This window comes from Meleagris gallopavo, chromosome 7, assembly GCF_905368555.1.
Source record: "Meleagris gallopavo chromosome 7, MGAL_WU_HG_1.1, whole genome shotgun sequence".
NCBI lineage: Eukaryota > Metazoa > Chordata > Aves > Galliformes > Phasianidae > Meleagris > Meleagris gallopavo.
The window spans coordinates 14,246,831-14,259,755 of record NC_139410.1 but is presented as its reverse complement, the minus strand read 5'-3'; the positions used below and the strand labels follow the sequence as shown (position 1 = coordinate 14,259,755).

General features: G+C 38.3%; 1 protein-coding gene across 2 annotated transcripts in view; it reads right to left on the bottom strand.

Moving 5' to 3' along the window:
• The window catches only part of ZNF385B (zinc finger protein 385B), a 151,713-nt gene that overhangs the window by 116,002 nt on the left and 22,786 nt on the right, over positions 1-12,925 (bottom strand). Inside the window, exons 1-2 of one of the 2 annotated variants that reach the window (XM_085227784.1) lie at positions 9,047-9,184; positions 5,899-6,201 (exon numbers count right to left, since the gene is read on the bottom strand). In XM_085227784.1, the coding sequence (XP_085083910.1) occupies positions 5,899-6,201; positions 9,047-9,179 (436 nt within the window). In that variant the 5' untranslated portion in view covers positions 9,180-9,184. Of the gene's footprint in view, positions 1-5,898; positions 6,202-9,046; positions 9,185-12,925 lie in introns of those variants that run through there. The other variant, XM_010713539.3, reaches the window with a different exon arrangement.

The window sequence follows — 12,925 nt, the reverse complement described above, 5'->3', positions numbered from 1 at the left end:
CTGACCCATCTGTACAGACTGGCAGATTAAGTATTCATCCTCCTTAAAAAAAAAAAAAACAAAACAGCTACTAAAAACATGACATTATACAACCTATACCTTTGCCTTTCGAAAACAATAATAATTTTTCATTACTTACTATGAAAAATCTCCATGGCTTATTAAATTCATGCTCTTCCTACTCCCACAGAGCCTTCCCACTGTGTAAATCCTTTTGTCTTTTCAGGTACTTCAACTTCATATGTTTTCTTTCCCAAAAAAGGTAAGAGGGCATGTGCCACTGTGCACACTCACACTCTCAAAGATTTTAAATACACAGCGTAATAAGAATCAGATGTAATCATGAATCAAGTTTAAAAAGAAATAGAAGGACACAGAGGTTTTTATTACAATACCTGTACAGTTATCCAAACATACTACTGTGTCATGATACAGCTATGAAAGAAATTTTGGCTGGCTCTGTTCCCAGATGAAGATACTTACTATAAAGAATATCTGATTTACTTTTGAAAGATAAAAATAGTAAAAAAAAAAAAGTTAGCTTATTATTTTTTTATTTCATTCATTTCTGTACTCAATCATTGTTGGAAAGACACACTGAATAAAACTGATAAATCCACACTTAGAGAAACCACTTTTTTGAACTCTACATCTGATTCTTGGACGTCTTGAATGTCAGTTCTTTACCACAACATAATTGCCCCCAAGAGAGATTATAAACCGTCAGCAAAGACGAGTCTTCTGCAGAGATTTTTGATACAGGACTATACTTACACACACTCACGTGCTAGGGACTAATGCAACAAGTGGCAATGGTTGTAACCAATTCCATTTGGAAACCTTTCCCCACACCACCTACAACAAATCCCTCCGCATTTTTTCCACCAGACTAGTCACATACCAAATCTGCTTACAAGTGTCATTCATGTACTCACTGCCTCCAAGAGGATGACATGGGGACTACAGGTGGATAATTGTTCTGATGGTACATTGAGTACATTGATCACTTCAAAAAACATGTTCTTTTTTTCCTTAATTTTGTATCATCACTTAAACAAATAACAGAAAAAAAAGAGCCCATTTCAATGAAAAAAATAAGATCTCCAACTATTTTCTTGAAGATCACCAATAACAGTCCCACTGTATTTTTTTTAATCTTTACCTGTACTTTCACAATGCAACTACTCAAAGACAGAGCAAAATATTATATCAGCTCTGTCCCTTGATATTCACACTCATCAACATTTTGTAAAGAGTATCAAGAGCATAAAAACAATCTAAACTCCCCTTAATTTCAGGCAACTAATTACACTAACCATAAGAAAAATAGCAGCCATTCCACATAAATGCATTTCATGTTGCTGTTAACTTAACAGCACATATTTCCTAAGTAAATTGCGGGAGATATTCAAATGACAGAAACAACGTGGAGCAGTATACCAACTACAGCCTTGTTCAGAAGAACACTGAATAAGGAAAGTAGTCAATTTACATTGCAGTGAGAAGTGAAACACTAGGTTTCTCAACAACTCAAAAATTTAAGTTACATTACAAGAGTATAACCTCTTTATTACCTTCCTCTAATACAATTTTTAAAAATTTTCTTCTTATTGTGAGACTCTAATCTTTGGTTCTGCCAAATAGACAGATTTTGCCCAGAGGTGGACAGCAAAGAGGCGGGCAACTCCCTTTCCTCACAGGGACAGCAGAAGAACACTCCCTGATATCACTTCACTTTGTGTCTCCAGAGCAGCATCTTTCCATGGCTTCCCAGGAGGGCTGTAGGCAGCAGAGAGAGAAGGCAGAAGAAGAAGAGAAGGCTGGCCTTACTCAAGTTCTAGAAAAGCTTGGGGCACAACACAACAACAAATAAACCCATAGTGCTTTCCCATTACCCTATGTAGACTTGCACACTACTTCCATAGCTTCATATGCAAGAGCTGTGGAAGATATAGCTTCAATTTCTCAAGATACTGTTGGTTGCTGCTTAGCATTTCTGAGTATTCACTAGAATGAGTAATAAACACATTCTGTAATAAAACTTAGATTATCCTTGTTTGCTTATTTTTTTCTTCCAGAAGAATGTCAGATACATGCAGACAAGGTATTTTAGGGTCCAGTTCAAGAAGCTTAAAGCAAGCAAAAATTCTGTTCACTGTTGAGCTGGCACAAAGCACTTCAGATGGCAACTAATCTACACGGCAGAAAGTAAGTCTGGGTCCAGCTCAGGATTCAAACCTACATGCAAAGCTGTCCATTCAGGATCTGGTTCTGCTGGCAATCAGAAAAACAGGAAAACACTCCACTGAAATAAGAGTAATGCACTGCAGTTTCCTTTGATTGTAACAGACCATCACTTAACCCATGGTTTCTGATTCTCATCACTGATCCTGTGAAGTTGCACTGAACTCATGCCCTGTCAAGGTGATTTCCTTCACCGTTCTGTAAAAGAGACACACATTTACTAGGGTAAGTATATGCCTCTGCATGCAAGTCTACCTGAAATATTCTCAGAAGCATTTCCTGAAATTTACCACTAGTCTTCCTCCCTCCCCCCAAGTCAGGTATTTAGAAAAATCAGTTATTAGTTTAAATGAGATCTCGAAGAAGGCCCTTGTCATCTGGCACAGCTGAAGGCACTACCTAACTCAAGATACTTAGTTTGGGAACCCAGTATTCAAGTTACCTATCTAGGCCATAGATCCTGTAAAGCATGTGCATCCAACCTGCTAGTTTTATGTTTTTGTTGCCCTAATTTTTAATTTTTATGTTTTGTTTTAAAAATGTCAAAAAAAAGTAAGTTCTGTTACTTAAACTATATTGTATATTTTATCTGCAACCCAAGACAGCTCCTCTTCACTCAAAGCCACTCAGGCAAGCCAAAAGGTTTGACACGATTCAGTGTTTTAGCTGTAAGCCTCCATTGCCTTGAAAGGATGCCCAGACTTCCCACATAACGCAGCATCACACAAGATGGCAAAGCAGCGCTAATTTCTGCTGCCAAAAAAGGAAAAAAAAAAAAACAATAAAAAACCTGACTTCTCCATCCTGCCTTGCTCTCCTCCAGTGCCCAGACGGGCCCAGGACACCCAACGAGTGAGGACCGGAGCGTGTGTTCCTCAGGGGAAAACTGAGACGAACAGAACGACACCGTTTAAAACCCCGCCGCAGCACACCTTAACAAAAGGCTGATGATCGCTCGGCACGCCGGTTGCACGGCCAGGCCGAAGGCAGCGGCAGCACGCACTGGTGCCGAGCACGGCGCAGGCTGCAGCCCCACCTGCTGGGCGCGGGCACCGCTGCACGCCCCGGTCCGTGCCCTCGGCGGCCGGCCGCTGGCGGGAGGCGAGCGGACTGCAGTCGACACAGCGCCTTTCAGGGAGCACGGGCTTCTCTTCAGGCACCCAGCTTCTAACTCCAAGCTAAAGAAAGGGTGTCGTCAGGTAAGTGCATCAAATCACCAAGGCCTGCTCTTTTCAGTCAGTTCATTTCTTGAGTCGATCAATTTTGCAATTTGTGCAAGAAAGAGAAAAGCAGCTTTTGATCTTTGCTTTTAATTTTTAATTGCTGTGGAGAGGCAGACGTGCAGGTAGAGCACAACTAGTAAAATTGTGTGTAAACTCCAGTAATGGTGGATAACATCTTTTGAAATTCTATGACAAATTCGCCTTTAAGAATTAGCTTTTAAGTTACGGAATATTTTATGTCCAAACACATAAATCCTATCATCTATATACTGTACAGTATTATTGCCAAGAAATTCCAAGTCCCTAGTGTTAGGAAATTTTTCCGAAGGACTATTACATAACTTAAAGTTATGAGCAAAATTTGAGGTTATGTATGTAAAACACACTGGAGGCTAAAAATTAAAAGGATGCATCCTGAGACCGCTTGTCACAAAGGGGACCTCAAAAGAAAGAATATGAAAATACACCTCATGATTCCTTTGTGTCCATCTGTGCTTTGAAGAAAGCCCCCCAACAGCCAGTGAGGCTGGAGATGGCACTTGGATGGATCAGTTCTGTTGCACAGGCTCAAAACAGACAGGTCTGTAATCTTGATCTCTGTATTTGAACATACATTTACAGGCACATGTAATCCCAATCACCTTTTTAATATTTTATTTATTTATATTTATTTATTCTACATTCATCTTATGAAAGCAGAGGAAAAACCTCACCACAGATTAGCAGGAACCTTTGTAGAAAGCTGCAAATGCTCACTAACTGGTTCAGCAGAAGGGTATGTAGTTGTAACAGTGAAGCATGAGAAGGGCTATTTGCTTTCTTTGCACGTGGAATCAAGTCTGTTCGTGGTGAGGTGAGATGAACAGAATTGTTCTCTTACCATCTGCACAATTAGTTGTTTACAGTGTTAGCCAAAGAAATGGGAAAGGCAGACTCCCATTACAAGGGATAATAACACTCCAGAGGACATGGATTAAAACCGAGCCTGGATAATATCAATTTATAAGAAAATTAATTTCTACTTATTTTTGAAAGGTGTTCTTTGAGAATGACATTTTGGTAAATGCTGTTCCTCTAGTGTCTCTTAAGCATCGCATTAAGCTGTCTATGCAAGACGTTTTTTCTTCTAAATGCTTATGACACTAACAGCTATGAAACAGCTTCAGCTATGAAAAAAGCATACCTATTTCAAATACAATGGGTAGACTAGTAAGGTACTAAATAAGTAGCACGTGGTCTAATACAGAGATAAATGAACAAAGATGAACAAAGCATATTGCTAAAAAAAAAAAAAACACAACGAAACAGTTTTAATTCCTGTGCCATATAGTAGCCCCAAAGTGTGTGTTCCACCAAACTTAAAATTCACTGCAGTATACTCATATTTACTTGTCTCAGAATCGAGTATGATTTGCTCTACCTCTATTAATGTGAAACGAGCTCTTTAAGATCAACCTCAGCCCTTTTGCACGCTACAGAATTTAAAACAAAATAAAAACCCAACCACCCAAATGTTGTTTAACAAAGTAAATGGAAGGGGGGAAAAGTATCTATTTCAAATATGAGTAAGAAAAGCATCCTTAAAGTGCTCTAACAAATTTTCTTCAGTGTTTTTGGAACATCACAGACAAAGGATAATCCTGCAGCAAAATCCTTACACACTGAACATCAAAGCAAAGACCATCTGGCATACCAACCAGGATCCCTTACGAAAATGGAAGGAAAGTCACAATATCGTTTTCCTTACAACTGTAGAAGTTCAAATTATTCAATGAGTTCAACCTTCTATACACTTAGAGAAGAAGATAAATAATACATTTTTCTCATAGTATATATGAGTCAAGTCTAACAAAGAGAAAAGAAAAAGGTTGTGGGTTTTTTGTTTGGTTTTTTTTTTAATGTAACATACTTTGCAACTTCTCATATTGCATGGGCAAAACACTACGAACAAAGGACTTATGTTTTGTCCTGTTAATAAAAAGGTATTGCTTCAAATTACTTCACTTGAATTAGAGTAATTAAAACTCAGATCAGTAAAAGCAAAAGGACCAGGCTGTTGAAAGTTGCAGTTCTCCTTTCCTACCAATATATTTCTTTAAAAGTTTCTCCTGCACATACATATCCTTCCAGAACTTTGTTTTTTGGGAAAAAACATGGATGACAAATGCATTACCCTTTGAAGCCAGGACAACTACTTTTAAATATGCCATAATCTCAACTACGTAAGGCCCAACCCAGTCATTAATCATGCACTGACATAATACTGCTTAAATAAAATCAGCTTCACAGGAGAAGAATTACACCAACAATTCTCAACATGAACAAAATACATTAATATAATATATTAATATATGCTGGGTGGGGAAGGTAGATCTTAAAACCTTCCTTAAATTTCTTGTCCAAAATGCAACATTTCTTACTGATCAGGTACCTGTGCTTGTACTTGCAAATAAGGTGCCAGGAGCTGCACTTGTAGGGAGCTTTCCATTATTTAGCTGCTTCACTCTTTTCAGGTGAGACTTGCCATTGTAATGAACTTGAGCTTGTGCAGCAGAATTCAGCTGTATATTGCACACTTCGCAGAACGAAAATAGTATCTTCTTTTTTTCTTTGCCTAGTTGATAGTCCTGTCTGTCATTTTTCAATCCTTTTTCTTCAGAACTCCGTAGAACAGCTGGCTGATTCATAATCCCATCTTCAAAGACACGGTCAGGACTTAATGGACGCTTCATACCTACAAAACAAAAAGAAAAGTGTTACTTGAAGTCAACTAGTAATGCTTAATACCAAATCAGTATTTTTGTTTTCAAAATGCAGTAAAACTAGCCACCAATTCCAATACGTAAGGTTCCACGTTGTAGAAGCATCTCTTCATGGAGAAATGAGTGCATTTATGACACACCTCAGAGGCAAGAAATAAGAAGCTGGGTCCACACCCAGTGACAACTCACAACTCATTGCTCTGTTCTGCAAGCTCTCTGATTTAAAGCAGGTTCATAATTACATCCCCAGCAGAAGTTAAGATCTTCGTATAGAATCATTAGGGTTGGAAAAGATCTCAAAAAATCATCTAGCCTGACTGCCTACACACCACCTATATTGTCCATTGAACCATATTCCTGGGTACCACATCCACACATCTCTTGGATACCTCCAGGGACAGTGACTCCACCACCTCCCTGGGCATTCCATTCCAGTGCCTGACCAATCTTTCTGAGAAGTTTTCGTAATATCCAATATGAACCTCCCCTGATATAACTTGAAGTCAATCTCCCTCATCCTATCATTAGTTACCAGGAGAAAAGGCTGACTTAACTTAACCACAACCTCCTTTCATAGTAGAGAGGTCATAGTAGAGAGCAGTAAGAGCTCCCTGAACCTCCTCTTCTCCAGACTGAACAATTTCAGTTTCTTCAGCTGCTCATTACAAGACTTTTGCTCCAGACCTTTTACCATCTTCGTTGCCCTTCTCTGGACACACTGGAAATACATTTCCTCTATCTCATTACAAACCGGTTCCAGAGCTTTTGACTTTGCTGTGCCCATAGTATTAACTGCTGCCCCAAGTACAATTACTCAACTAATGAGTTGAGTTTCTTTCATCATTATTTAGAAGACAGTAAAATGTTTGAACGAGAATAATGAACACTTTCCACTATTATTTGCACCCAAAACTTCATACAAGCATTAAGTCTCCTATGACAGATAAATCTGTTTAGATGTCTATAACTGACTCTCAACTCCTTCACTATTACAACTATTACATAGAAAAATGCCAGCTCAAAGTTCATCTTGTGGGACTAAGCAAATATATAGCAAATGGCAGTCCCTGGACAAAAACTCAAGAGTCCGAAACATGCATTTGTCCCTACGGAGTAAGTCCTCATCACAGTAAATGAACTACATTGGACAAAGAATCTGTTCTTTGTTTTGTTCCCACAAGATAGAAATATAAAATATATATGAATATATAGATGTGTGAGAGTCTGTAGGTACACAAGTGGTTTGTTTAAGGTTTTTTAAAGGATTGTTTATACGGAGGGATGGAGTACTTCATCACATTCCTTACTCTAGCCCATGCTTAAAATGCTAGTATTTGTACAAACTCCTCCCCAGTCATGAGTCATTCTTCCAGTATTCTAAGTCAACAGTTTGTAGTCATGTATCCATTTCACACAGCTCCCAGTACTGTCATCAAATAAACAAAAAATACAAGGAGTACATTCATTAAGACGTACATCAAATATTAAAACTAAAAGACATTACTGCAGGTTCCAGGTACCTAATTTCTTTTAAAAACACATAGGAGTGGATCCTGAAAACCTAGGCTGCCACACTAAATCATTTAAGCATAAGTATCATATTTCAAGGCAAACAACCAAGATCCTCCACTCCACTGAGCTTAGATGACATTTTCATCTGAAAATTTAATCTGCTCAGAGCTTTGGTATTTGTTACTTTTCAATGCATTTTTAAACCATAAATAACTTCCCCCTGTGCCTTTTGTTTTCTGATTTCTATTATTTTATTTTTACACTGCTGCTCTGTTTTTATTCCCTGAAGTAAGAAGCTATGGGGAAAAAAAAAATAAATTATATTATGCTGTTTGTTTTTTTTTTTTTTAAGCTCTACTAACATTAGAAAAAAAGATTTAATAATGAAACAGGTAACAAAAAAAATTCGGCTTGTCAGAGATTTCATAACTGCGATGGCAGAACGCAAGTAGTGATTCAATATGTAATTCAACAATTATTTCAATAATTCAGTAAACTTTAAGCTTTTTACAAAACTCCATTAGTGTAAATCCATTTAAAAGTGGCAGAGGCTCATATCTGCATTGAGAAGTGACAGGGCTCAGAGGGACAGATGCTCGGTGCAGACAGAGGGAGTGGAGTGCCTCCAGCAGCACTGCAATCTGACAAGGGGGTACTTTGGGAAACAGCAGAATGGCACTGAATTAGGCTGCTGTCACTGGAACATGGGATGCATACAGTTCCAGCCTGCACAGTCCAGTTTAGTTTCACCCAAAACAATGAAGCCTTTCAGTTGGCAAAGTCTGAGACTGCTATGCAAGATGCACCAAAGCAAAGTGAGTGGGGAAAAATTAGAAGAGTTCCTCAAAAATGCATTTCCAAGGTGACCCAGACTGTTTTTTTGTGCAGACACACCCAGAAAAAGCAACAGCGTAGCAAGGACTTGAACACTGCATCTAGACCCTAAGGCAACATCCCAGCAGCCAGTCCAGCAAGAAAATCCATCTTCACACACACACAAAAAAAGAGAACTAAAAAAAAAAAAATAATACATAAACAGAACAGTTTTAAACTTGCTTTTAGTACAAAACACCATCTTGGCTACATTATTAAAGAACAAGTGAGAAATACAGAAAGCAACATCTTGTTACCACTTAAGAATTAAAAATCACAACTGAAATTTTGAAATAACTGACTGCTTATAGTTGTCTAAAATAAAAGCAACTTGATAACCTCGCCACAGCAGCAGGGAGCAGCGTTAGCAGAGCACTTCAGAACCAGTACCTTCACCAAGCATCTCCAGCTTGGCTGTAGGAACACACATACCTACACGCTCTGACGGGTCTGAGGCTGGAGAGGACCTGTACGTGCAGCCAGAGACCGGAGTGAACCAGCCCTCAAGTCTGTTCCCATGCTGCAATCCCAGCTTTCCTCTTCCTGGAATGTGAGACCTGAACATTTGGTACAGCAAAGCACTTCAAATAAGGTGTGACATAATCAGAGGCAAAGCCATGCTCCTGCCTGCTGTGAAGAGCCAAGAAGATTCCATGCATGCACTGAACAAGCACAGCAGTGGCTTCTGGGACTAGCTGGGGAACTGCACCACCTCTAGAAACTGATCCAGGCACCTTCCCAACCTGTCCTGCAGCCAAGAATGGTTCAACACACGGCAAACATGAAGGCACAGTCACAAAACATTTTTCTTTCCTCTCTTAAATTACTCTCAGAGAACACCGGTCAACTCTCAGCCATTTCTGTGGGTCCTGTGAAGTAATTGGCATCTTTAAAATGCCATTTTAATACCCTTGCCCAGTCTCTTCTGAAGTGAAAGCAATGGTGGCAAATATCCACTAAGAACTTATAGAAGTACCTTTAATACAACAATGTATCTTCTACCATAACTGATCAGTTTCTGTGAGAGATATATATATAAAAGCAAAAAACCCAAACCAACAAAAAACCCACACACTCAAAAAAGACTATCATCTGAAAGGTCCTATCTTTCTTCAAATTCTATCTCCTTTCTTCTTTAAAATTTGGGATGGAAAAACACCTTCAAAAATCTCTGCTGAAATGTGCTAGCTTTAAAATATAAGTACAGTTGGCACTGAGTCAGCGTAAGAATCTTAACATGAATGCAGATGCATGTCTGAGGAGATTGACTTCTAAAGAAAGGTTACCTGAATGCTTTGCGCTTTTATGAAAGAAACTTGTACAAGAACTTACACAAAACCAACCTCATAAACATAACTTGTGCATTCTTCCTAACCTCTACATTTGCCAGATGCTTGCATAAATTCAAGTGACTAGGAAGATTTTTTTCCCCATTAAGAAAAAAGCAGCCTTTCACTAAAGAGATTCTGAGAGTTCTGGATAGTATTTATTCTCACTCACCAAGAATCAGATAGGAAATGGGGCCGTTTAGCTCCTCGAGCTTTTGCACAGCTCACTAATGTTATCATGTAACAGAAGCAGCTACTTGAGACTACAGTCAGTGAGCTGAGAATTAAGAGAAGTTATACGATCGTTGTACTCTGCAAAAATCAAAAAAGCCCATTTAAAGTAATTGTTATGTATGGGATTTTGAAGTATTTAGAATTAGGTTTAAGACTAAATAAAAAAATACAAATTCATTACAAGTGAGAAATAATGGGAATTATCGTAAGGGCAAAATACAACAATGTATCAGTACATCTGAGATAGTCTGGTCAAATTTACCAGCTGTTTATGTTCACATTTAATTCTACATAAAAATTTATTTGAAAATAAGAGTTCTATATTAAACATTTTATGGAATCTTAAAGAATGCGTGGTTTTCAAACAAAATGATTGAGTCCGTGGTTAGAAAATGTATTTATACATATTTACATACAGCGTCTCCTAATGAGTTTTATGAGAGCTAATCCTACATCTAGCTCAGCTTTAAACATCAATTTAAATGAGCAAAACTTTTCTATAATGCAAATATGCTTTCCCTACCACATGCACAATACTGCCAATCTACATAGTTTGCTCCAAAAGTAATGCTTCCTATTCGTTTCCATGGCAAGTAGAACAGATACAAGTAACAATAACACTGTTTGATAGAGCAAATGCTCAGCTACAAAACAGTATTTTTCAATATAATCATCACCATCAGCTATGCATTTTTGCCAGCAATGAACAGAAGCCTGCATGCTGTGCTCATAAAAATCTGCATGGCTGTCCGGGACATGTCTTGCCTTTCATCTCACTGTCACCACTGCCGAAACGTACCGCCCACCGCCTCACTGCACTCACTTCCACTATTTGGTCTCCATAAATGTTCAGCAAGAGTCAATGAAGGTCAGTGGGTGCCCATTTTTCCACATGGAGGAATTCAATGACACACCATTGCTTCATACGCATTTCCATGTCAGATGCCATTTTGTCAGACCGCTGCCATCTGTCACAGGGCAAAAAAAGTGTAATGGAATACTGTTGAGACGGTTCAGCCTCTACTACCATATCTCCAATGTTCACCTCTGTTGTTGTGGGCCAACATATTGAAATAGGAGGCATTACTTCCAGAGCAGCACCTGTACATGAGTAATGTTCACTTAAAAGACACAAAAATTGTTATTCCAAACACATAACAAACTGAATCTCCACAAGCTCTATAACTCGGACACCAATATAAAAACAACTGTGAGCTTTTAAAGCTGCACCATGTTCAGCCCTCATGCCCCTCTCCCCAGAAATAATAAAAACACAATTACGTACAGGACTGTCATTCCAGAGAGCTATTTCATTTTTATCTTTCAAGAGACCAACATTTTTGACACCTTTCCTAGACAAAGTTGATCACAGGGATTGGGTCCTAAAAACAGTTTAATTCACCTTTGTTCAGCTATTATTACAAGTTCTACAAATTGCCTCAGCTCCATACTGACATTGTCCTCCTTTCACCTGAATCTGGGTCTTAAGTTCTCTGCTCTGTGTAAGGCAACAGAGGAGCTTCACTTTAAAAGCAACTGCCTATAGTTCAAAAATCAACATATATTTTAAACTTTATTATTTAGTGTATAAGTCATTAATGATTTTATTTAAGACTAGCAGGTGTCATTTGTTTCCCACTTTTGTAAAGCCTGGATACAGTCTGCTATTTGTTAAGTCTCAACAGCAGTCAATAAATGCCAAGCACAAATTAAAATACTCCATCAGGGAGCACAACACCATGAATCACCCTGAAGTGACTCACGCGTTACAAAGATAGTGCCATATCATTGTAGCAGTATTTACTCAATTACTTAGAGAACTAGACCCAATTAAAAATTGAAAAGTGAGAACTTAAAGACAAGAAAAAAAGCAGGAAATGAAGAACATCTGTATTCATTTCAAAACATCCAACTGATCCAGAAAATCTAGGTTCATAAAGGGACCATATGACACATTCATCTTCTACGCGTACTTGTAATTCTGCTCCTTTCTCTTGCAGAACCAAGTTTTTGGGTTCCCTCCAACTCAGGATATTCTATGACATTAAGTTCTTCTATTTCAAACCAGATATACTCCATTTTACTCTGATCAAAGTCATTCTCAAACTGCTTCCTCACATAACAGCTTTTAGATATTTGACTAAGTTGTTACAGACGAAACACTTTTCCCCATCACGCTTCATCCTGTGTACAGAGCAGATCTGTCCGAATAGATTCTGCAAGCAATACCACAGCAAGAATAAATTAGTGATTTATGACACCACATTAAAATTCTTAGTTGTCATGAGATACCCTGTTTGGATTTCTGAAACCACATCTTCTCAGCCTCTTTCAGCTGGGAAAGAAATCTAAGCATGAACCTTCTTTATACTTGAAGCCCAAGGCAATTAGCCTTTCAATTTAGCTAATTTACTTTTAAGCAGAATTGTGCTTTCCGAGGAGCTACAAAGAAGTATTATATATAGCATACTGCTGTAGGTGAGAATGTGCAAATCTTTACTCAAAGGAAATAAGCTTTTGGTTATCCTAATGAATTAGTAATGGTTACACAAAGCATTCTTTTCCTAAGCACTGGTCTAAACTTTTGCAATGCCCATTCCTAATTAGTTCATACTTCAAAGAACCACTATGCTGGAAATATGATTAGAATACCAGCCCTGCATGGATCTCTGCCAGGTAAGCAAAACAAAAAACTTACTTTAACCACTCACATAGAGCAAAGAGAATTTTCTTCTTTGTTAGCCTTTCG